General features: G+C 40.4%; 1 protein-coding gene across 1 annotated transcript in view; it reads right to left on the bottom strand.

Moving 5' to 3' along the window:
* Positions 1-26961, bottom strand: part of CABIN1 (calcineurin binding protein 1) — a 206852-nt gene that overhangs the window by 102952 nt on the left and 76939 nt on the right. The window contains exon 19 of the mRNA XM_023740550.1: positions 4280-4395. Within this exon, the coding sequence (XP_023596318.1) occupies positions 4280-4395 (116 nt within the window). The remainder of the gene's footprint in view (positions 1-4279; positions 4396-26961) is intronic.

The following is a 26961-nucleotide window of genomic DNA, read 5'->3' as shown; positions in this document are numbered from 1 at the left end:
GAGGTTGAGAAGTTAGAGGGTTGATATGTTGTGGGGTTGTTAACCAATGTCATAAAATAACATGTGTACTTCTGTTTCATGAAAAACTATTTGTTCTGTAAGCCTTCACCTGAAGTACAATAAAAAATAAAAATAAAAACAAAAACAAAACAAAACAAAAAAACTTGTGAAATCTGAATAAGGTTGGTGGGTTGGATCAATGTCAATTTCCTGGTTGTGATATTATACTATAATTGTGCAAGATGGTATCTCTTGGGAAAACTGAGTAAAGGGTAGACAGGATCTCTCGATTATTTCTTACAACTGCATGTGAAGCTATAATTATCTCAAAATAAAAAGTTATGGGGGGGAAAGAAAGGGGACAAGCCATACTCGGAAAGAAGCTATCTGCAATATATATATCAGATAAAAGACTGGAATTCAGAGAACACAAAGAACTCTACAGGCTAATAGGGAAAAAAAACAAAAAAACAAAAAAACAATCTGACAGAAAAATGAGCAAATTATATGAACAATTTACCAAAGAGAAAACCCAAAAGGCCAATAAACATAAAAAGATACTCAAGCGCACTAATAATCACTAATTATTAGCAAGAATATTTAAAGAACTTTGAAATATCATTCCACGCCTCTCAGATGGGCTTCAACGGTTAAGTCTGCAATACCTAGGGCTGACAGGGACATGGGGAAACTCCCATACTGGTAGCAAGAGTATATAAAATCAGTTCAACTATTTTGGAGAACAATTTGAAAATAAGGCTTTTAAATTTGAAAATGTGCATGCCCTGTGATCCTTTTATAGGAATCCACACCAGAGACTGATAAACATCATCATGATAAATGGAGAAGAAATCAAAGTGGTCAACGATTGCAGTCTACTTGGATCAACAATCAATGTCCATGGAAACAGCAGTCAAGAATTGCATTGGGAAAATCTACTGCAAAAGACCTCTTTAAAATGTTAAAAAGCAAAGATGTCACTTTGGAGACTAAGGTATGCCTAACCCAAGTCATGGTCTTTTCAATTACCTCATATGCATTCGAAAGCTGGACAACGAAAAAGGAAGACAGAAGAAAAACTGATGCATTTGAATTATGGTGTTGGCAAAAGAGTACTGCTAGAAGAACAAACAAATTCATTATAGAAGAAATACAACCAGAATGCTCTTTAGAAACGAGGATGGTCAGACTTCGGCTTGCTTACTTTGGACACATCATTAGGAAAGACCAATCACTAGAAAAAGACATCACGGTTGGTAGTGGGTCAGTAAAAACGAGGGAAACCCTCCATGAGACAGATTGACACAACAGCTGCAACAACAGACTCAAACATATCATAGATCATGAAGATGGCACGGGACTGGGCAGCGTTTTGTTCTATTGTACATAATAAGGTCTCCATGAGATGGAACTGACTCAACAGCAACTAACTACAACATACACCAGAGAAACTCGCACACAAAACAATTTCTTGAAAGATGTTAACCATAATTCTGTTTATAACCAAAAAATTAGATGAACAACTTTAATGTCATCATTAGGGGAATGGATAAAAATATATGTTAACAAATATTTACAGATGAAATGATACAATGTCTAGGACTTGCTTCAAAATAATGTCGGATTAGGGGGAATAGGTGGGGTGGGGCCATACACTGAGTTACTAATTGTCGATCAGTGCTCAGTGTATGGGAGTGCACTATACTGCTATCATTATTTTATATACATTAGGAACTTTCCATAATAAAAAGCTAAAATTTTTGGTAAACTTACACAGTAAGATCCTATAAAGCAATTAAAATGAATGAACCATATTTTAGTTGTAGCAATGTGAACATATCTCAGTGTACTGTAATGATAAAAAGCTTCAAAAGGTTATATACTATATATTATGTATAATTAAAAAACTCATGAAACTATATATTGTTTACTGATACACAGATATGCAATAAGGCGTAAAACATGGACAAAAAGATATATACGACTTTAAGAGGAGGACGGAGGGTGATGATGAACATGCTATATACCTTACCTGTAACTTATTTCTTTTAGAAGGAAACTTTGTAGCAAATAGGGCAGACTGTTAACATGTACACAATCTGGGTGGTGCTACATGGGACACAGTGGAAGAAGGAACTATCCAGAAGTTAGTAAAGACTCCACAGGAGAGGGGCTGTTTGAGCTGTGTGTGGAACAAATAGAACACTTGAAAAAAAATACTAACTCAAGTTAAGAAAAGATGGGACCCAAGAGGCTTTCCCCTGAGAGAACAGCATTTCCACTCTATCCAAGGATTTGAGCCACACAAAAGTCTCCCTTATGTTGGTCTCAAAGCACTGTCAAGACACACTCCTTACCTCCAGACCAGAAAAGGCAGTGATGAACCCATAGCACCCAGAATGATGACTGCTCAGCAATCATTCTGGGTAAATGAATGAATTCTTCATGTTCTCTCATTCATTCATTCCAGAAATACTGATTTGGCAGTAGTCTATGCCAGGCACTGCTCCGGGCCCCAGGGATGTTGCAGATAGCAAGACAGAAGAGGTCCTTGTCTCAGGGAAGCTGTCTGGTGAAGGGCACATGACCGAAAAGCAGAAGAGCAGGCTACACAGCGGGGCTGGGAAGGCCTCTTTGAGAAGTGCCTTCCAAGCTGGGACTTGCATGCAGAGAGGACAGGGAGACGGAAGTGGGTGGCAGGCAGAGGGCCAGCTGGTGGCCAGGGCCTGAGCAGGGAGAGGGCGAGTCAAGAAGAAGGGGCCTGTCTGATGTCAGCACATCAGTACTCCTATCACTTCTATGCCCTCAAAATTCAGTGGGCAGACCCTGACAGCCTAGAGATCCTGCGTCACGAAAAAAGACACAGACTAAGAAAACCAGGCAAGTAGGACCCCTCACCACCCCTCAGGGTGCCCTTATTCTCAGCACCACCCTCACACTATCCGCAAAAATGCAGCCTTGCGGTGACTTCCACCTGTGGAGGTAGCCAGTGCTCTGCACACTCTGCTTTGAAGAAGTAAGGCAGAAAGGAGTGGTCTGTTCCTGGGCAGCTTGACAAGAAACGGTCCGTGGAACGTGGAGCTGACCCTGCAAGAGCAGCCTGGAGGCCCTCAGAGATCATAGGCACGGGGTGGGGCAGACACTCAGGCGCCTGCAACTGGGGCTAGAATCGGCCTTGGACAGTAACCAGCTCTAGGGCACTGGGCCAGATAGATCTGCTGTACAAGACTATGTCCTCAGCACCAGTGCTTTACACACCAGAAGCCCTGCACTCAGAGGAGCTATGTGCACATTCACAGTTGCGTTCATTCATTCAAACCATATTTATTAAGCACAACAGGAACCCAGATCCACCAGTGAAAAAACTGACAAAAATCCTCACTTTTGTGGAAATTACATGTCAGTGGAGAAGACACAGACAATAATATAGTAAAGAAGTAAATTACGTGGCCTCCTAGGAGGCGAAGGGCCATGGGGAAAGCATAGAGAGACCAGGCTTCCTGGGGAGGGGCTGCAGTTGTAAAGAAGGCAGGCTCCCTAGAAAGAAGGTACACAGCAGGTTGGCAAACATTTTCTTAAAGGGCCAAGCAGTTACTATTTCAACCTTTGCGGGCCATACAGACTCTTACAGCTACGCAATTCTGCTTCTGTATCACGAGAGCAGCCAGAGACAACACAGGAATGAATGGGCATGACTGTACTCCGAGAAGAGTTTACTTACAGACATTACAGACTGGGTCAGCTGAGACGTGCCTCTGTGCTGCTTAGCCCCCACTTAGCAGTGAGGTTTGGGGACCAGGTTCATGCTGCTTATCTCCGGTAGGACCAGGGAGCAACTTTCTATCAACCACAGTTGGTGTGTGAGACGATGCCTGTTTGTGTTCACTAAACATGTACTGAGTAAACGAAAGCAATGACTATTTACTGAGCATCTGCCGCATGGTGTGATGAGTAGTGCTTGATGAGAAGATGGGGTTAAGTGGGTGAAGCCGTTATTGCTTCTAAATTACTATTAAAGGGACTAACTAGCCCTGTGCCTGACATGTAAGAGACTCTCATTAAGCTCTAAGTCCATCTGCTGGTCAAGGCCAGGTCCAGAGCTCCGAAGCCTCAGTTATACAGGGAACAACTTCAGACTCTGGCCACTATGAGCAGTCATACACATGGAGTGAGCCAGAGAAGCCCATGTGGGCCCCACTGGGAGGGACAGCCCAGCAAGCCCAAGATGCTCCATGGCTCTGTCCCACCCCTTAGTGGCCCAGGCCAGGCAAGCACTCACGTAGAAGCGCAGCAGTGCCCCATCTGAATTGCAGCACCAGGACCTTCTACCCAAATACTCGTGGGCCGTGTTGAGCAGCATGAGGGAGGACGGGAGCAGGGGCGTCTCCGAAATCCCTGGGGGAAACATCAGACAAGTCAGCATGGGAACATGTGGCCTGTGAGAAAGGCTGGGGTGCAAGCTCACCTCTTGACCAAAACCGGAAAAAAACAAACCTGTTGCCATCCAGTCGATTCTGATTCAGTGACCCTACAGGATACAGCAGAACTCCCCCACAGGGTTTCCAAGGTGGATTCGAACTGCTGACCTTTTGGTTAGCAGCCTGTGCTTATTTTTCAGGTTTTTTTTTTTTTAATTCTGCTTTACGTGGAAGTTTACAGCTAATTGGTTTCTCATAAAAAAATTTATACACACGTTGTGTGACCCTAGTTGTTATCGCTATAATATGGCCGCACATTCTTCCCTTCCACCCTTGATTTCCTGTGTCCATGAAACCAGCTCCTATCCTTTTCTGGCTTCTCATCTTGCCTCCGGACAGGAGCTGCCCATTTAGTCTCGTGTATCTACTTGAACTAAGAAGCATACTCTTCAAGAGTATCATTTTATGTCTTATAGTCTAGTCTATTCTTTGTCTGAAGAGTTGGCTTTGAGAATGGATTTTCTCCCCATACAAAAATTTATACATACATTGTTATGTGACTCTAATTGCTCTCCCCATACTGTGACAGCACACACCTCCCTCCTTTTTACCCCCGATTCCCCATATCCATTCAACCAGCTCCTAACCTCCTAACCCTCTCTGCCTTCCCATCTCAACTCCGGACAGAAGCTGTCTGATTAGTCTCTTGTATCTACTTGAGCTAAGAGGCACACTCCTCACGAGTATCCCTTTACGTCCCACAGACCAGTCCAATCCCTGTCTGAAGAGTTAGCTTCGGAAACTCTTTTAGTTCTGGGCTGATAGGGAATCCAGGGACCATGCCTTCCGGGGTACCTCAAGTCTTAGTCAGACCATTAAGTCTGGTCTTCTTACTAGAATTTGAGAGCTACACCTCACTTTTCTCCTGCTCCCTCTGGGACTCTCTGTTGTGCACCCTGTCAGGGTGGTCACTGGTGGTAGCTGGGCACCATCTAGTTCTTCTGGTCTCAGGCTAATGAAGTCTCTGGTTTATGTGGCCCTTTCTGTCTCTTGGGCTACTACTTTCCTTGTGTCTTTGGTGTTTTTCATTCTCCTTTACTCCAGGTGGTTGGCACAAATTGATGCATCTTAGATGGCTGCTTGCAAGCTTTTAAGACCCCAGACGCCACTCACCCAAGGAGGATGCAGAACATTTTCTTAATAAGCTTTGTTATGCCAATTGACCTAGATGTCCCCTGAAAGTATGGTCCCCAAACCCCTACTCCTGCTACCCTGTCCCTCAAAGTGTTTGTATTCAGGAAACTTCTTAGCCTTGGTTTAGTCCAGTCCTGCCGACTTCCACTGTAGTGGGCACTGTCCTTCCCTTCACCTAAGATAATTCTTATCTACTATCTAGTTAGTAAGTAACCATCCCACTCCCTCCCCACCCTCGTAACCATCAAAGAATGTTTTCGTCTGTGTTTAAACCTTTTCTTGAGTTCTTATACTAGTGGTCTTATACAATATTTGTCGTTCTGTGACTGACTAACTTCACTCAGCATAATGACCTCAAGCTTCCTCCATGTTATGTTTCACGGCTTCACCATTGTTCTTTATTGTTGCATAGCATTTCACTGTGTGGATATACCATAATTGGTTTACCCATCCGTCCAGTGATGGGCACCTAGGCTGTTTCCATCTTTTTGCTATTGCGAACAGTGCTGCAATGAACATGGGTGTGCATATATCTATCCGTGTGATGGCTCTTATTTCTCTAGGATATATTCCAAGGAGTGGGATAGCTGGATGATATGGTACTTCTCTTTCTAGCTTTTTAAGGAAGCACCAAATCAATTTCCAAAGTGGGTGAACCATTTTACATTTCCACCAACAGTGTATAAGTGGTCCACTCTCTCCACAACCTCTCCAGCATTTATTATTTTGTGTTTTTTGGATTAATTCTAGCCTTCTTCAGGTGAGATGGTAACTCATTGTAGTTTTGATCTGTATTTCTCTAATGGCTAATGATCGTGAGCATTTCTTTATGTGTCTATCAGCCACCTGAATATTTTATTTGGCAAAGTGCTTGTTCATATCATTTGCTCATTTTTAAATTGGGTTATTTGTCTTTTTGTTGTTGAGGTTTTACAATATCTTGTAGATTTTAGAGATTAGACACTAATTGGATTTTTAGCGGCCAAAATTTTTTTCCCAGTCTGTAGGTTATCTTTTAACTCTTTAGGTGAAGTCTTTTGATAAGCGTAAGTGTTTGATTGTTAGGAGCTCACATTTATCTAGTCTCTCTTCTCGTGCTTGTGCATTGTTACTTATGGTTTGTACTGTATTTATGCCATGTATTAGGGCTCCTAGCGTTGTCCTTATTTTTTTTTGAAGGTTTTTTCTTATTGTAATTCAGGTGAAGGTTTACAGAATAGTTTCTCATTAAACAGTAGTACACATATTGTTTTATGACATTGGTTAACAACCCCATGACATGTCAACCCTCTCCCTTCTCGACCTTTTTTTTTTTTTGGTGAAAATATACATACCCAAGATAAACCATTTTAAAAATTTCTACATACACAGTTCAGTGACATCGACTACGCTCTTCCAATTGTGCTGCTATTCTTACTTTAGATGAAGGTTTACAGAACAAAATAGTTTCTCATTAAACAGTTAGTACACACGTTGCCCTATGACAATGGTTAACAACCTCACTACACATTAACACTGTCCTTACTCAACCTTGGGTACCCTATCTCCAGCTTTCCTGTCTCCTTCTGTCTTCTAGCCCTTGTCCCTGGACTGCTGTACCTCATTAGTCCCATTTTGTTTTATGGGGCTGTCCAATCCCTGGCTGAACAGTGAAACTTGGAAGTGACTTCACCACTGAGCTAAAAGGGTGTCTGGGGGCCATACTCTTGGGGTTTCTACAGTCTCCTTTAGGCCAGTAAATCTGGTGTTTTTCTCTGTGTGTTAGAATTTTGTTCTACATACTTCTCCAGCTCTGTCCAGAACCCTCTGTTGTAATCCTGGCCAGAGCAGTCAGTGGTGGTAGCCGGGCACCATCTAGCTGTACTGGACTCAGTCTGGTGGAGGACTTGGTAGCTGTGGTCCATTAGTTTGTCCTTATTTTTTCTTCCATGATCTTTATCATTTTCAATTTTATATTTAAGTCTTTGAACCAGTTTGAGTTAGTTTTTGGGCATGTAGTGAGGTATGGGTCTTGTTTCAGTTTTTTGCAGATGGATATACAGTTATGCCACTGCCATTTGTTAAACAGACTGTCTTTTCCCCAGTTAAAGGACTTTCGACCTTTGTCAAATATCAGCTGCTCATAGGTTGATAGATTTATGTCTGGATTCTCAATTCTGTTCCATCGGTCTATGTATCTGTTGTTGTACGAGTACCAGGCTGTTGTGACTACTGTGGGGGTATAACAGGTTCTAAAATCACGTACTGTGAGGCATCCCACTTTGTTCTTCTAGAGTAATGCTTTAGTTATTCGGGACCTCTTCCCCTTCCATATTAAGTTGGTGATTTGTTTCTCCATCTCATTAAAAATGCCGGTGGAATTTGGATCCGGACTGCATTGTATTTGTAAATCACTTTGGGTAGAACTGACATATTCACAATGTTGAGTCTACCTATCCGTGAGCAAGGTATGTTTTTCCACTTATGCAGGTGTCCTATGGTTTCTTGCAGTAGTGTCCTGTAGTTTTCATTGTAGAGATCTTTTATGTCTCTGGTTAGATTTATTCCTAAGTCTTTTATGTTCTTGCGGGCTATTATAAATGGTACTGATTTGGCGATTTCCTCTTTGAGGATTTCTATGTTGGTGTAAAGGAATCGAACTGATTTTTGTATGTTCATCTTGTATCCTGAAACTTTACTGAAATCTTCTATTAGTTACAGTAGTTTTCTTGTAGATTCTTTGGGGTTTTCTGTATATATGATCATATCATCTGCAAACAGAAATATTTTTACTTCTTCCCTACCAATGTGGATGTGCTTTATTTCGTTTTCTAGCCTAACTGGTCTGGCTAGAACCTCCAGCACAATGTTGAATAAGAGCAGTGATAAAGGGCATCATTGTCTGGTTCCAGTTCTCAACCGCAATGCTTTCAAAGTGTCTCCATTTAGGATAATGTTGGCTGTTGACTTTGTATAAATGTCCTTAATTATATTGAGAAATTTCCCTTCTATTCCTATTTTCTTGAGAGTTTTTATCATGAATGGGTGTTCAACTTTGTCAAATGCCTTTTCTTCATCGACTGATAAGATTATATAGTTCTTTTGTTTTATTTATGTGATGAATTACACTGACTGTTCTAATGTTGAACCATGCCCGCATACCTGGTATAAATCCCACTTGATCATGGTGAATTATTTTTTGGATATGCTGCTGAATTCTATTGGCTATAATTTTGTTGAGGATTTTTGCATCAATGTTCACGAGAGATACTAGTCTGTAATTTTCTCTTTTTGTGGTGTCTTTACCTGGTTTTGGTACCAGGGTTACGCTGGCTTCATAGAATGAGTTTGGGAGCATTCCATCCTTTTCTATGCTCTGAAATACCTTTAGTAGTAGTGGTGTTAGCTCTTCTCTGAAAGTTTGGTAGAATTCTCCAATGAAGCCATCTGGGCCATGGCTTTTTTTTGTTGGGAGTTTTTAAATAACCTTTTCAATTTCTTCTTTTGTTATGGGTTTATTCAGTTGTTCTACCTCTGTTTGTGTTAGTTTAGGTAGGTAGTGAGTTTCTAGAAATGTGTCCATTTTCTCTAGGTTTTCAAATTTGTTCCAGTACAATTTTTCATAGTATTCTGTTATGTTTCTTTTAATTTCAGTTGGGTCTGTTGTTGTTATCACCCATCTCATTTCTTATACAGGTTATTTTCTTCCTCTCCTGTTTTTCTTTTCTCAGTTTGGCCAATGGTTTACTGATTCTGTTGATCTTTTCAAAGAACCAGCTTTTGGTCTTGTTAACTCATTCATTTTTCTATTTAATTCTGCTCTAATTCTTATTATTTCCTTTCTTCTAGTGCCTGCGGGCTTCTTTTGCTGCTCTCTTTCTACTTGTTCTAGTTGTAGGGTTAATGTTTTGATTATGGCCCTTTCTTCTTTTTGCATGTGTGCATTTATTGCTATAAAATGATCTCTGAGCACTGCTTTTGCTGTGTCCCAGAGGTTCTGGTAGGATGTGTTTTCATTCTCATTTAATTCTATGAATTTCTATATTCCATCCTTAATTTCTTCTAAAACCTACTAGTTTTTGAGCAAGGTGTTGTTCAGTTTCCATGTATTTTATTCTTTTTCCTTTGCTTATTCTACTGTTGATTTCTACTTTTATGGCTGTATGGTCAGAAAAGATGCTTTGTAATATTCTGATGCTTTGAATTTTGTTAAGTCTTGCTTTATGGCCTAATATGTGGTCTATTCTGGAGAATGTTCCATGTGTGTTGGAAAAGAAAGTATACTTGGCTGCTGTTGGGTGGAGTGTTCGGTATATGTCTGAGATCAAGTTGGTTGACTGTAGCATTTAGCTCTTCCGTGTCTTTGTTGAGCTTCCATCTGGATGTTCTGTCCTTCACCGAAAGTTGTGTGTTGAAGTCTCCTACTACTATTGTGGAGCTCCCTCTCTTTTCAGTGCTGTTAGAGTTTGTTTTACGTATTTTGGAGCCCTGTCATTGGGTGTTTAAATATTTATTATAGTTATGTCCTCCTGGTGTACTGACCGTTTAGTCATTATATAGTGTCCTTTCTTATCCTTTGCGGTGGATTTTAAAGTCTATTTTGTCAGAGATTAATATTGCCACTCCTGCTCTTTTTAGAGTGTATTTTGCTTGATATATTTTTTTCCATCCTTTTACTTTTCGTTTGTTTGTGTCTCTAAGTCTAAGGTGTGTCTCTTGTAGGCAGCATACAGATGGATAATTTTTTTCATCCAATCTGCCACTGTCTGTGTCTTTACTGGTGCATGCAGTCCATTTACATTCAACGTAATTATTGATAGGCATGAGTTTAGTGCTGTTATTTTGATGTCTTTTTTTGCGTGTTGTTTCTTTGTTCCACTTTTCTCTGCTGAGTCGTTTTTCTTTATGTATTTTCTTTTTATCTTTTTCATTGTTTTTCACTTTGTGTTTGCTGAGTCTTTGTATTTTTCTAGTTTATTTTGAATTGTATGATTGTTAGTTTCCTTTGTGGTTACTTTCATATGAACCCCTATTTTTCTAAGTTTATACCAGTCTTTCATTTCTTTATATTGCCTTGACTACTTCTCCATATGAAAAATCTATGCCTACATTTTTTAGTCCCTTTTTTTTGATTTAATGTTGTCATCTTTTACATATTGATATCTGTTTCCTATTTTCAGTGGTTTAGCTTTGATTTACTTTTGTGACTTCCCTATCTGGGTTGATATCTGGTTTCTCTGTCTTGTGTTCTTGTCTTGGGTTGTTATCCTATGTTACTGATTTTCTAACCGGAGGACTCTCTTTATTATTTCTTGTAATTTTGGTTTGGTTTTTGCAAATTCCCTAAACTTTAGTTTATCTGGAAATGCCCTAATTTCACCATCATATTTGAGAGACAGTTTTGCTGGATATGTAATTCTTGGTTGGCAGTTTTTTTTTCCTTCAAGGCTTTATATATGTCATCCCATTTCCTTCTTGCCCACTGGGTTTCTGCTTAGTCTGAGTTTATTCTTAACTCTGCTTTGTAGATGACTTTTCGTTTATCCCTAGCTGCTCTTAAAATTCTCTCTTTATCTTTGGTTTTGGTAAGTTTGATTATAAAATGTCTTGGTGACTTTCTCTTGGGATCTACCTTACGTGGGGTTTGATGAGAACCTTGGATAGGTATCTTGTCATCTTTCACAGTATCGGGGAAGTTTTCTGCAAAAAAATCTTCAACAATTCTCTCTGTATTTTCTGTTATCCCACTCTGTTCTGGTACTCCAATCACTCGTAGGTTATTCCTCTTGATAGACTCCCACATAATTCTTAGGGTTTCTTCATTTTTTAAAACTGTTTTATCTGATGTTTCCTCAAATAAGTTGGTTTCAAGTGCTTTATCTTCAGTCTCACTAATTCTGACTTCCACTGCCTGAATTCTGCTCCTATGACTTCCCATTTAGTTGTCTGATTCTGAAACTTTATTGTTAATCTTCTGGATTTCTGATTGCTGTCTCTCTATGGATTCTTGCAGCCTGTCATATTTGTCATTATGCTCTTCTATAATCTTTTTAATTTTCTCTATTATATGTTCTGCCTTTTGCTTAATTTCCTTCCTAATTTCTTGAAGAGTTCTGCATATTAATCTTTTGTATTCTGCCTCTGGTAATTCCAAGAAATTTTCTTCCTCTCGAAAATTTCTAGATTCTTTACTTTGGGAGCTTGCTGAATGTGGGGATATATGCCATTTAAACATGGCTGCACTACTGACAACTGCAGCCCCCACAGGCCTCTATGCTGCACATGTTGAGACTTGTCCCCAACATGTTGAGACTTGTCACGACTTGTTTTCCCAAACCTATTGTCCCTTTACTGATTGGCTTGTTTACCTGAATTCCTTCTCCCTTGCCCGCACCGAAAGCCCACTGTTCTGTTATTTGCTTCACTGCTTGCTGTACTGACTATAAATAAACTCCTGGGACTGAAGCCGGGTCGACTCCTCAGAGTGACCCTCCTGGCCCCACTTCTCTGTAAGAGTTGTGTTTGGTTACTGTCTCCGCCATCCTGACATTCGCCACCGCTGCGACAGATGGTGCCCCGTGTGAGGGACTGCGACAGCTGAAGCCATCATGGATTGCCTCTGTATGTGATTTGATATTGACTGTTGTCTCCGAGCCATCAATAAGTTATTATATTTATTTTATGTTTGCTTACTGTGTCCTAGCTTCTTGTTTTTTTTGATATGCCCAAATAGGCTGCTCGTATGAGCTAGAGTGATTATTGGCACCTCTGAAGCTCTGTGTCCTGTCACCAGGTGGTTAGATCTGTTACTAGGTATGTGAGCTCAGGAGTCCAACCACTCCTCCTGTATGGATTCAGCTCAGGTGCCCAGGTAGATAACCACTAAGTGTGTGGTGTAGGCTCTCACATACAGTCCTAGATAGGCATGGGTGATTGTTGTAGGCGCAGGCATCTGGCTGCATCCAGGGACACACTCTGAGCAAGGCAGGCAGCTAACGGCCAACCCCGCGTGTCCAAGAGGAAGGGTGTCCCTGTTCTCTAGAGTGCGTAGGTGGGTGGGTTTTGCAGCCGGACTAGGAGCACCTAATACTGTTGTTTGTAAGGAATGGGGGACAACTCTTATTCATGGGCCCCACTCACAGGTGGCTAGGTGGGCTCTCGTGGTGGACGCTGTTGCAAGTGGCATGGGTGGAGCCACCAGTCCTCAGGCCCCTAATGTGGGTAGGTGAAGACCCTGCTTAATGGGTAGAGCAGTGTCAAAAGTCAACAACCTGCCACTTCACAGGTGAAACAGCTGAAGTTAGACTTCCAGTATATACCCTGTTGTACTGCGGTAATGAAGGCCTACACTGTTGAGATAGGCCCGCACAAGTCTATGCAGTGTGGAAGGCACTCAAACTGTGTGGATCCCTTATGCCTGTGCCTAGGCAAAGTAGCTATGCCTACCTTGGCTTAGGGGAGCCAGCCATTTATTTTTTCCCGTTTGTTAATTTGGTCACTCTCCAAGGCAGGGAGAATGGCTCTGGGTGCGTGACGGATCCTACTTCCGGCCCAGGCAACTTGGCAATTGCTGAAGCCGTTCCGGGACCCAGTGCACAGCAGGGAGCCGGGAGGTAAAAGGGAAAGAGGTTTTTCCCTAAGGGGGGTATTTTTGATCCGCATGGTAAGCTGTACACAATTACTTATTGTTCGCTGGGTGAAGGGCTGCTTCTCACTGGTTCTGGGTGGCCGTGTAGGCTCTCTGGTGCTGGGTCTCCCACGGTGCGGAAAACATGCCTTCAGAGCACGGCTGCTTGCCTGTCTCACTGCTCACCCCTGAGATGATCCGGCCTGAAGGGCGCAGGCTCTCGCTGGGTCACGTCTGGCAATTCCTCACTGCTTCCGAAACGTCTCTCCTTCCCCCTGCCACTCAGTCTGGTTCCTCAACTCTGCCTTTGATGTTCAGGTTTCCCAGATTTGCCACATATAATGGAATCACTTGTTTTTTCGGGTCTTTGTTGTAAGAGGGACCACTAGAAGCATCTGACTACTCTGCCATCTTGGCCTCACCTCTTGGGAATAGTTTTAGTTCTGGGTTAACACAGAGTCTGGGGGACATGTCTTCTGGGGCTCCTCCAGTCTCAGTCAGACCATTAAGTTTGGTCTTTTTACCAGAATTTGAGTTCTGCACACCAGTTTTATCCTGCGCCGTCAGGGACTCTCTGTTGTGTCCCCCGTCAGGGCGGTCATTGGTGGTAGCCAGGCACCATCTAGTTTTTCTGGTCTCAGGCTGATAGAGTCTTTGGTTTACATGGCCCTTTCCGTCTCTTGAGATATTTTCCTTGTGTCTTTGGTGTTCTTCATTCTCCTTTGCTCGAGGTGGGTTGGGACCAATGGATGTATCTTAGATGGTTGCTCGCTAGCTTTAAAGACCCCAGAGACCATTCACCAAAGTGGGATGCAGAACATTTTCTTAATAAACTCTATTATGCCAACTGACCTAGATGTCGCCTGAAACCATGGTCCACCAAACCCAGCCCCTGCTACACCATCACTCGAAGTGTTTGGCTGTGTTCAGGAAACTTCTTAGCTGTTGGTTTAGTCCAGTGGTGCTGACTTCCCCTATATTGTGTGTTGTCCTTCCTTCACCTAAGAGAATTCTTATTTACTATCTAGTTAGTGAGTTCCCCTCTCCCTCCCTACCCCCCTCATAACCATCATAGACTGTTTTTTTCTGCATTTAAACCTTTTTCTGAGTTCTTACAATACAGGTCTAATAACATATTTGTTTTTTAGTGGCTAATTTCACTCAGCAAAACGCCTTCCAGATTCATTCATGTTCAGATGTTTTGTGGATTCATCGTTGTTCTCTATTGTTGCGTAGTATTCCATTGTGTGAATATACCATAATTTGTTTATCCATTCATCTGCTCATGGGCACCTAGGTTGTTTCAATTTTTTTCTATTGTGAACAGTGCTACAATGAATACAGCTGTGAATATATACATCCATTTGTGTGAGAGCTCTTATTTCTCTAGAATATATTCCAAGGAGTAAGATTGCTGGTCATATGATACTTTTATTTCTATCTTTTAAAGGAAGCACCAAATCGATTTCCAAAGTGGTTGTACCATTTTACAATCCCACCAGCAGTGTATAAGTGTTTGAGTCTCTCCACAACATCTCCAACATTTACTATTTCCTGTTTTTTGGATTAATGCTAGCCTTGTTGGGGTGAGATGGTATCCCGTTGTAGTTTTGATTTGCATTTCTTTAACGGCTGATGATCGTGAGCATTTCCTCATTTATCTCTTACCTACCTGAATGTCTTGTTTGGTGAAGTGCCTGTTCATATACTTTGCCCATTTTTTAATTGGGTTATTTGTCTTTTTGTGGTTGAAGTTTGGCAGTATCTTGTAGACTGTAGAGATTAGACCCTGATTGGGTATGTTGCAGCCAATTTTTTGTCCCCAGTCTGTAGGTTGTCTTTTTACTCTTTTGGTGAAGTATTTTGATAAGTCTTTGATTTTTAGGAGCTCCCACTTACCTAGTTTCTCTTCTGGTGTTTGTGCATTGTTACTTATGATTTGTATTCTGCTTATGCTATGTATTAGGGCTCTAGCGTTGTCCTTATTTTCTCTTCCATGATCTCTATTGTTTTCGATTTTATATTTAGGTCTTGGATCCATTCTGAGTTAGTTTTTGTGCATGGTGTGAAGTATGGGTCTTGGTTTCAATTTTTTACAGATGGATATCCAGTTATGCCAGCACCATTTGTTAAAGAGACTGTCTTTTCCCCATTTAACAGACATTGGGCCTTTGTCAAATATCAGCTGCTCACAGGTGGATGAATTTACATCTGGATTCTCAGTTGTGTTCCATTGGTCTGTGTCTGCTGTACCAGTATGAGGCTGTTTTGACTACAGTGGCAGTATAATAGGTTCTAAGATCAGGTAGTTTGAGGCCACCCACTTTGTTCTTCTTCAGTAATGCTTTACTTACCTGGGACCTCTTCCCTTTCCAAATGAAGTTGGAGATTTGTTTGTCCATTGTTGGCATTTGGATCAGGACTGCATTGTATCTGTAGATCGCTTTGGGTAGAAGTGACATTTTCACAATGCTGAGTCTTCCTAATCATGAGCAAGGTATGTTTTTCCACTTATGCAGGTCTCTTTCGGTTTCTTTCAGTAGTGTCTTGTAGTTTTCTTTGTATAGGTCTTTTACATCTCTGGTTAGATTTATTCCTAAGTATTTTTTCTTGGGGGCTATTGTAAATGGTATTTATTTTGTGATTTCCTCTTAGAGGTTCTCTTTGTTGGTGTAGAGGAATCCAATGGATTTTTGTACGTTTATCTTGTATCCTGATACTTTGCTGAAATCTCCTATTAGTTCCAGTAGTTTTCTTGTGGATTCATTCTGGTTTTCTGTGTATAAGATTGTACCATCTGTGAATAGGGATACTTTTACTTCTTCCTCACCAATTTAGATGCCCTTTCTTTCTTTTTCTAACCTAATTGCTCTGGCTAGGACCTCCAGCACAATGTTGATTAAGAGTGGTGATATAGGGCATCCTTGTTTGGTTCCCTTTCTCAAGGGGAATGCTTTCAAACTCTCTCCATTTAGGATGATGTTGGCTGTTGGCTTTGTATAAATACCCTTTACTATGTTGAGGAACTTCCCTTCTATTCTTATTTTGCTGAGAGCTGTAACCATGAATGGATGTTGGACTTTGTCAAATGCCTTTTCTGCATCAACTGATGAGATCATGTGGTTCTTGTATTTCATTTATGTGATGGATTACACTAATTTTTTTTCTAATGTTGAACCATCCCTCCATGCCTGGTCATGGTGAATTATTTTTTTGATATGTTGTTGAATTCTAATGGCCAGAATTTTGTTGAGGATTTTTGTGTCTATGTTCATGAAAGATACTAGTCTGTATCTTTTTTTGTGGTGTCTTTATCTGGTTTTGGTATCAGGGTTATGCTGGCTTCACAGCATGAGTTTGGGAGTATTCCAGCCTTTTCTATGCTCTGAGATACCTTTATAGTAGTGGTGCTAAATCTTCTCAGAAAGTTTAGTAGAATTTGTCAGTGAAGTCATCAGGGCCAGGGTTTTTTTTTTGGTTGGGATTTTTTAAATTACTTCTTCAATTTCACCTTTTCTTATAGATTTCCTTAGTTGTTCTACCTCTGTTTGTGTTAGTTTAGGTAGGTAGTGTGTTTCTAGAAATTGTCCATTTCTTCTAGGTTTTCAAATTTGTTGGAGTACAATTTTTCATAGTATTCTGTTATAATTCTTTTAATTTCAGTTGGCTCTGTTGTGATATCACCCATCTTATCTCTTATTTGGGTTATCTGCTTCCTCTCCTGCTTTTCTTTTGTCTGTTTGGCCAAAGGTTTATTGATTTTGTTCATCTTTTCAAAGAACCAGCTTTTGTCTCATTAACTCTTTCAATTGTTTTTCTATTCCCAGTTCATTGAATTCTGCTCTAATTCTTATTATTTCCTTTCTTCTGGTGCCCGAGGGCTTCTTTTGCTGCTCTCTTTCTACTTGTTCCAGTTGTAGGGCTAGTGTTCTGATTTTGGCCCTTTCTTCTTTTTAGATGTGTGCATTTATTGATATAAACTGACCTCTGAGCACTGCTTTTGCTGTGTCCCAAAGGTTCTGGTAGGATGTGTTTTCATTCTCATTTTATTCTGTGAATTTTTTATTCCATCCTTAATTTCTTCTATAACCCAACTAGTTTTTCAGCAAGGCATTGTTCAGTTTCCATGTGTTTGATTTTTTCCTTTGCTTTTTTACTTATTGATTTGTACTTTTATGACTTTATGTTCAGAAAATGTGCTTTATTATTATTTCGATGCTTTGGATTCTGTTAAGGCTTGCTTTGTTGCCTAATATGTGGTCTGTTCTGGAGAATGTTCCATGGGCATTGGAAAAGTATACTTGCCTGCTGTTGGGTGGAGTGTTCTGTATATGTCTATGAGATCATGTTGGTTGATTGTGGCATTATATCTTCCATGTCTTTATTGAGTTTCTTTCTGGATGTTCTGTCCTTCACTGAAAGTGGCATGCTGAAGTCTCCTACTATTACTGTGGAGCTGTCTATTTCTTTTTTCAGTGCTGTTAGTTTGTTTTATGTACTTTGGAGTCCTGTCATTTGGTGTGTACATATTTATTATGGTTATGTCCTCCCAGTATATTGACCCTTTAATCATTACATAGTGTTCTTCCTTATCATTTGTGGTAGATTTTGCTTTAAAATCTATTTTGTCAGAGATTAATATTGCCACTCCTCCTCTTTTTTTGATTGTTGTTTGCTTGATATATTTTTTTGTATCCTTTTAGTTTTAGTTTGTGTCTGTAAGTCTAAGATGTGTCTCTTGCAGGCAGCATATAGATGGATCGTGTTTTTTGATCCATTCTGCCACTCTCTGTCTCTTTATTGGTGCACTGAGTCCATTTACACTTAGCGTAATTATTGATAGGTATGCATTTAGTGCTTTCATTTTGATGTATTTTTTTGTGTGTTGTTGACAGTTTCTTTTTTTGACTTAATTTTCTTTGCTGAATCATTCTTCTTCCTGTATTTTCTCTTCATCTTTTTCATTGTTGTTGATTTTGTATCTGCTGAGTTTTTTTCTTGTTTTTTATTTTGATATGTAGGAATGTTAGTTTCCTTCGTGGTTACCTTAATATTTACCTCTATTTTTCTACATTTAAACCAGTCCTTTATTTCTTTATATCGCCTTGACTTCCTCTCCATTTGAAAGACCTATAACTACATTATTTGTTTCTTCTTTTTTGTTTTAATATTGTCATCTTTTACATATTAACGCCTGTTTCCCTATTTTCAGTGTTTTAGGTTTGATTTATTTTTGTGACTTCCCTATCTGGGTTGATATCTGGTCACTCTGTCCTGTGCTGTAGTATTGGGTTCTTATCTGATGCTAGTGATTTTCTAACCGGAGGACTCCCTTTAGTATTTCTTGTAATTTTGGTTTGGTTTTTACGAATATCCTAAACTTCTGTTTATCAGGAAATGCCCTAATTTCACCATCATATTTGAGAGATAGTTTTGTTGGATATATAGTTCTTGGCTGGCAATTGTTTTCCTTCAAGGCTTTATGTTGCCCCATTGCCTTCTTGCCTGCATGGTTTCTGCTGAGTAGCCACAGCTTAGTCTTATTGACTCTCCTTTGTAGATGACTTCTAGTTTATCCCCAGAAGCTCTTAAAATTGTTTCTTTATCTTTGGTTTTGGCAAGTTTGATTATAACATGTCTTGGTGACTTACTTTTGGGATCTACCTTGTGTGGGGTTTGATAAGCTTCTTGGATAGATATCTTCTCATCTTTCACAATATCAGGGAAGTTTTCTGCCAACAAATCTTAAACAATTCTCTCTGTATTTTCTGTTATCCCCCACTGTTCTGGTACTCCAATCCCTCATAGTTTATTCCTCTTGATAGAGTCCCACATAATTCTTAGGGTTTCTTCATTTTTTTAAATCATTTTATCTGATTTTTCCTCAAATAAGTTGGTGTCCAGTGTTTTGTCTTCAATCTCACTAATTCTGATTTCCATTGCTTCAAGTCTGCTCCTACGAGTTTCACTTGAGTTGTGTAATTCTGCAATTTTATTGTTAATCTTCTGGATTTGTTTGCTGTCTTATGGATTCTTGTAGCCTGTTAAATCTGTCATTATGTTCTTGAATAACCTTCCTAAGTTCCTCTATTACTTTGTCTGTGTGTTCCCTGGCTTGTTCCCCATTTTGACCAATATCCTTCCTGATCTCTTGAAGAGTTCTGTATGTTAATCTTCTGAATTCTACTTCCGGTAATTCCGAGTTGTCTTCTTCCTCAAGAAGGTTTCTTGATTCTTTGTTTTGGTGGCTTGCTGAAGCCATCATGGTCTGCCTCGTTATGTAATTTGACGTCTACTGTTGTCTCCAAGCCATCAATAAATTATTATATTCATTTCTTTTACATTTGCTTACTGCGTCCTAGCTTCTTGTTTTGTTTTGATATGCCCAAGTAGGCTGGTCACATGAGCTAGTTTGATTATTGGTGTCTTTCAAGCTCTCACGTTCTGTCTCCAAGTAGCCAGAGCTGCTACGAGGTATGTGAGCCCAGGAGACCATTATTTTTCTTCTGTGGATTCAGCTCACGTGTCTAGGTCATCGGTCACTGATTGTGTGGTGCGGGCTCTCACCTGCATTCTAGATAGGCAGGGGTAATCGGAGTAGGCACAGGTATCTGACTGCAGTAGGGCGTCATGCGCTGATCAAGGCAGGGGGCCAACTGCTGCCCCTGAATGTCTGGGTGGAAGGCATTTACGTGTTCCCTAGAGCACGTAGGTAGGTGGATTTTGCAGCTGGACTATGGGCACCCGATGCTATTAGATGTAAAGACTGGGAGATACTACTTATTCTTGGACCCCTGTCACAAGTGGCTCGATAGAGTCAGTAGAGCCACCAGTCCTCAGACCCCTGATATGGGTAGGTGAGGACCCTGTTTAATGGGCAGGGTGGTGTTAAATGTAACTAATCTGCCACTCCTCCTTACAGCTGATACAGATGAAAATAGGCTTCAGGTATATACCCTGGTATACTGTGCTAATGAGGGCCTATGCTGTTGAAATAGGCCCACACAGGTCTATGCAGGGGTGAAAGGCATTCAAAGTCCATGGACCCCTCAGGCCTGTGCCTAGGCAAAGGGGCTGTGCCTGTCCTGATTTCCTAGCTTAGGGGAGCTGGCAGATTATTTTTTTCCAGTTTGTTAATGTGTTCCCTCTTCAAAGCCAGGAGAATGGCTCAGGGCATGTGATGAGTCCTACTTCTGGCTCAAGGAGCACAGCTATCACTGAAGCAGACTGGGACCTGACTGGGCAGGTAAATGGGAAAGAGGTACTTCTAAAAAGGGATTTTTTTTTTTATCCTTGCAGTAAGTTAGATGCATGTACTTTTGCTGATTGAGCGCCGTTTCTCGCTGGTTCCGGAGGTTTGAGCAGACTCTCCGCTGCTCGGTCTCTCCCAAAGTGGAAAACGTGTACCAAGCACCACTGCTCGTCTCATCGCTGGTGCCAGCTGATCCAGCCTGCATGGTGCCAGCTGTGGCCAGGTCAGGTAGCCAACTCCTTGCTGCTTCTGAATCGTCGCTCCCTCTCCCTGCCACTCAGTGCAATTCCTCAACTTTGTCTTTGATGTTCGGGGCTCCTAGATCATCATATATAATCAATTCCCTTGTTTTTTCGTGTCTTTGTTGTAAGAGGGACCACAGGAAGCATCTGACTACTCCACCATTTTGGCCTGACCTCCCTCACAGCCTGTGCTCTTAACCAATGTGCCACCAGGGCTCCAACTGGTCTTTCTCTCCTTTCTTATATATATATTTTAAACTAATGACTTGATTGGCTTTATTAAAGCAATACATGCTTATTAAAAAATAATTCAAACCATATAGAAAAGTATACAGAAGAAAGAACTCTTCACCCACCAAAATACCAGCCCCCAGTTACCAATGTTGACATTTGGTGAACATCACTCAAAGCATCTTCCTATGACCATCTGAGACTTTTGAAATAGAGAGAAAAATCATTTGTAACAATGGACCACAGACTACATATACTATTTCTGTGAACTTAAAAATTACTAAATTTAGAATTAGCTGAATATTACAGAAGAAAAGGTAAAACAGAAGAAACAAGAACTACTAGATTACAGTAAAACATTTGTTGACAACTAGAACTATGATTAGTTCCTTAAAGATCCCTTTGTTATTTTTCAACCTGTAGGCCATAATCCATTAGTGGCTTCTAACCAGCATTTTTAAAATGGATTAGGATAGAATATTTTAGAATAGAAAACATCAGAGGATATCATACCCAGTAGAATAAGGATTCTTTTATGAAACTTGTTTCATACTTCTTACTATTGGTCATTCTCGGTCAAGAAAGTTTGAAAAGCATAGGTTTAAAAAAAAAAAAAAAGGCAGAAAATTTTTAAGAAGTTCGAACCATCCAGATTTTTTATGATTCTTTTAAATTAGTTTCCTACAACATCAAATGATTCTCTATTATATAAGACTGCTGTTATGGAATGAACTGTGTCCCCTAAAAATGTGTTGTAAATCCTAACTCCCATACCTGTGTTTATAATCCCATCTGGGAATGAGTTTTCTTTGTTCTGTTAATGAGGAAGTTTTAGTGTAGGGCGTGTCTAAAGTCAATCTCTTTGAGATACAAGAGATTTAACAAGCAAGTGAGAGCAGAGATGGGAGAAGATGTCATGCCACGTGAAGATCACCAGGAGCCAAGAAATAAGGACCTTCCTCTAGAGCCGACAGGGAGAGAAAGGCTTCTCCTAGAGACGGCATCCTTAACTGTGAGAGGGTCAGCGAAAAAGAAGAAGACCCGCAATGAGATGGATTGACACAGTGGCTGCAACAACAGACTCAAGCATAACAACGATCAAGAGGATGGTGCAGGATCGGGCGGTGTTTCATTCTGTTCTATACAGGTCGCTATGATTGCAGCGATTCCACGGCACCTAACAACAACAAACTGTGAGGAACTAAACTTCTGTTCGTTACAGCCACCCATTTGTGGTATTTCTATTAGAGCAGCACTAGATAACAAGACACTTCCTTCTCTCTCCTCACTTCCTAACTTTGTTGCGAATATTACTTGTAGCAGTTCAAGGTTTACAATATTCACATTCTGTTCTGCAACCATAATTAGCTCAGTTGCTATCTCTAGGTATGGATTTCGTGTTCATCACAACCTCTATCCCACGGCTTTTCCATTCCTGAGATACTTCATTTTGACTCATCTTGGTTAATCAAATTTCATCCATTAGTAGTGTTTCCTTTTTATTTTTTGTTGTTGTTGAGAATATACACAGAAGAACATACATCAATTCAACAGTTTCTACATGCACAATTCAGTGACACTGTTACAGTCTTCAAATTGTGCAACCATTCTCACCCTCGAATTGTTTCTCCCCCATTAACATGAACTCACTGCCCCCTAAATTGCCTATCCAATCTTTTGAGCTGCTACTGTCAATTTGATCCCATATAGTTCTTAAAAGAGCACAATGCTCAATGCAAATGTTCTTTACTAATTAAGCTAAACTATTGTTCGGTTTAAAGAACACTTCGGGGGATATTTTTGGTTTAAAGTTTAAAAATTATCTTAGGATAATAGATTTGAGGGTTCATTCAGCCTCTATGGCTCCAGAAATTCTGGATTCCATGAAAATCTGAAATTCTGTTCTGCATTTTCTCCCTTTGGATCAGGATTCTGCAATAGAATGTTTGATCAAAATATTCAATAGTGGTAGCCAGGCACCATCCAGTTCTGGTCTCAAAGCAAAGAAGGCAGCTGTTCATGGGCAATCAGCCATACATTCCATTTCTTCCTCCTACTCCTGATTCTCATTCCTATTGCTCTAGGCACACAGAGACCAACTATTGTACTTTGGATGACTGTTTGCAAGCTTTTAAGACCCCAGGCACTAAGCAATGAGCTAGGAGGTAGAATAGAAGCACTAAACACAATATTATGCAATTAACCGGGATGTCCCATGAAACTATGACCCTAAACCTCCAAACCAAGAAACTAAATCCTTTCAGGTATTTGGTTGTACATAACCAGCCTCACCAGCTACTCTGTGTTTGTTGTTGTTGTAAATTTATCTAGCACACATTTGCAAATTCAACTTTTTACATGTGTACAACATACTGACATCAATTACATTAACTGGCTGTGCAACCCTTACCCTTAATCAATATGATTTTTCTAATCTCCGTAAACTGAAACTCAGTGCTCCATAAGCAATAAATCCCCCCTTGCCCCTCCTCCCTGCCCCGGTAACCACTAATAAACTTTGGATGCTATATATTTGCTCGTCTTTCTCTTGTTATGTAAGTGAGGTCATACAATATTTGTCTTCTTGTGACAGACTTATTTTACTCAGCATAACATCTTCGAGCCCTGGTGGTGCAGGGGTTAAGTGCACCCACCAGCCGCTTCATGGGAGAAACATGTGACAGCGTGCTTCTATAAAGATTACAGCCTTGGGAACCCCATGGGCAGTTCTCCTCTGTCCTATAGGGTCGCTATCAGTCAGAACTGACTTGATGGCAATGGGTTTGGTTTCTGGGTTTTGGTAATGTCTTCAAGCTTCATCCATATTTTATCATGTATCAACACTTAATTTCTCTTTCTGGCTGAAGAGTACTCCAATGTATGTATATATTACATTTTGTTTATCCATTCACTTGCTCATGGGTATTTAGATTGTTTCTACCTTTTGGCAATTGTGACTACTGCTGCGATTAACATATGTCTGTTCATGTCACTGCTTTCAAGTCCCTTAGATATATTACCAGCAGTGGAATTGCTTAGTCGTGGGATAGTTCTATTTTTAGTTTTTTGAGGAACTGCCACACTGTTTTCCACATTAGCTGTACCATTTTGCATTCCTACTAGCAATGGATAAGGGTACCAATTTCCCCACATCTTCACCAACATTTGTTATTTTCCATTTCTTTTTTTTTTTTTTTTTTAATCTTAGTCATTCTAGTAAGTCTTTCTCTTATTTCTTGAAACATATTAATTGCACCTCTCTGATGGCTAATGATGTTGAGCATCTTTTCTTGTGTTACTGGCCATTTGAATATCCTCTTTGGTGAAATGTCTACTGAAGTCCTTTGCCATTTTTTGATTGGGTTATTTGTCTTTTTGTTGTTAAGTTTTCAAAGTTTTATATATATTTTGGTTATTAGATGCCTATCTGATATACAGCTTCTGAAGATACTCTCCCAATAGATAACTTGTCTTTTCACTTTTTTGGTAAATCTTTTGAAGAACAACAGTTCATAATTTTTATGAGGTCTCGTTTATTTATTTTGTCTCTTGCTGTTCATGCTTTTGAATTATATTAGATAAACCAGTGTTAAAAGCTAGGTCTGACAACCTTGTCCTTGAATTTTCTTTTAAGAATTTTATGGTTTAGTTTTCACATTTAGGTCCTTAGTCTATTCTCAATTTGTTTGTTTTACTGCATGTGGAAATCCAATTTTCCCAACATTATTTACTGAAGAGACTCTTCTTTCCCCATTGAGTAGACTCAGCATCCTTGTCAAAAATCAGTTGGCTAGAGATGTGTGGGTTTATTTCTGGACTGTCACTTCAATGTGTCCATTATTATACCAGGAGCAGGCTTTTTTTTTTTTTTTTTTAACTGTACTTTAGGTGAAGGTTTACAGAACAAATAGTTTTACATTAAACAGTCAGTACACATATTGTTTTATGACATTGGTTAACAGCCCCACGACATGTCAACCCTCTCCCTTCTCGAGACCAGGCTGTTTTGATTACTGTAGCTGTATAGTATATTTTGAAATCAGAAAGTGTGAGTCCTCCTACTTTGTTCTTCTCCTTTGACGTCACTTTAGCTATTTGGGGCCTCTTGCCATACTATATAAAGTTGAGGGTTGGTTTTTCCCATTTCTCTAAAGAAGGCTGGTGGAATTTTGGTATGGATTGCATTGAATCCATAGATCACTTTGGGCAGTACTGATATCTTAACAATATTAAGTCTCCCGATCCATGAACACAGAACATCTTTCCATTTATTTAAGTCTTCTTTAATCTTTTTCAGCAGTATTTTATAATTGATTGTATAAGTCCTTCACTTCCCTGGTTAGATTTACTCCTAGATGTTTTACTCTCTTAGATACTACTGTAAATGAAATGGACTTCCTAATTTTACTTTCATATTTCTCATTGTTGGTGTATAAAAATCCAACTGATTTTTGTTTGTTAACTTTGTACCCTGCAACTTTGCTAAATGCCTCTATTATCTCTAGAAGTTTTCTCGTGAACTATTTGGGATTTTCTATATAAGGGATCATATCATCCATGAATAGACATAATTTTACTTTTTCTTTTCCAATCTGGATACCTTTTATTTCTTTTTCTTGTCTTATTGCTCTGGCTAGGACTTCAAATACAATACTGAATAGAAGTGGTGAGAGTGGCACCCTTATCTTGCTCCTGATTTCAGGGGGAAAGCTCTCAGTCTTTTTCCATTAAGAACAATGTTGGCTGTTGACTTTTCATGTATGTCCTGAATCATACTGAGGAATTTCCCTTCTATTAAAACCTTTTTGAGGGTTTTCATTAAGAAAGGTGTTGGATTTTATCAAATGCTTTTTCTACATCCATAGAGATGATCATGTGGTTCTTTTCCTTTGTTCTATTGATGTGGTGTATTACATTGATTTTCTAAGGTTGAAACCATCTCTGCATTTCTGGGATAAATCCCTCTTGGTCATGGTGATGACTCTTTTAACGTGCTGTTGGACTAGTATTTTGTTGACAATTCACTAGTATTTTGTTGAATATTTTTACATCTATATTCATAAGGGATATTGGCCTGTAGTTTCTTTTTTCTTGTTGTGTCCTTGTCTTGTTTTGGTATCCGGGTTACACACCCCCTCCTCACTTATAGAAATGGTTAGGTCCCAAAGACGAGGTTGTTACGCCAAAATCGGCATTATGTGAGAGTAGGGGCTGTGCCCCATCTTTGGTGCTGGTGTCCTCCCACTCCTGGTCACTCACCACCCATCAGGTGCCCCTGGTGTCTTGGGATGCGTGTAGCGTGGTGAGCCCCCCTTCCCCAACACACCTTCCCCACCACCATGGAGCCCACAGGGTTTGGGAGTGGTGGTGGTTGGGGGCTGCCAGCCACTCCTGGAGCAGCAGGGACCCACCAACACCTGGTTACACTCTAGACCTCTGTGTGGATCACCATGCCTTGCCTCCCCACCTTCCCACTCTTCCGGCCCTGGAGACAGGCCTCAGCAGTGGGCGGCTGCCGTGTCTGTGGACAAGTGGGGCCCACTCACCTGGGCCCAGCGAAGGTTGTGGAGGTGGCAGAGGGGCCTCTTTGGAAGATTTCCGAACCCCTGGCCTGACTCCTGCCACCTCTTCACAGCCTGGCCGCCCTCACCTCCTGCATGTTGCCCACTTGCCTTGCACTCAGTGTGGGCCCCACCATGCTCCTCTGCCCGACCTGGGTAATAACAACTGCTGGTGACCCTTGTGGCCTCACTCTCTCTCAAAAACCTCGCCCTCCCCCTCCTCCACCTCTCGCCTCGGCTTCTTGTTAATGCACAAAGTAGTCAGATGGTAGATTTTTTACTGTTGTCGTAAATGCGAAATGTTGTATAATGACATAGTTGCTAAATGAGAAGTTGGTGTACTATACTCAGTGAAACTGTTCTTCAAAAATGAGGGTGAAATTAAAACACTCCCAGACAAACAGAAGCAAAGAGAGTTCATATCCATCAGACCAGCCCTATAAAAAATACTAATGAG

This window comes from Trichechus manatus, unplaced genomic scaffold (genome assembly GCF_000243295.1).
Source record: "Trichechus manatus latirostris isolate Lorelei unplaced genomic scaffold, TriManLat1.0 scaffold00157, whole genome shotgun sequence".
NCBI classification, from domain to species: Eukaryota; Metazoa; Chordata; class Mammalia; order Sirenia; family Trichechidae; genus Trichechus; species Trichechus manatus.
This window is presented reverse-complemented; position numbering and strand designations above follow the sequence as displayed.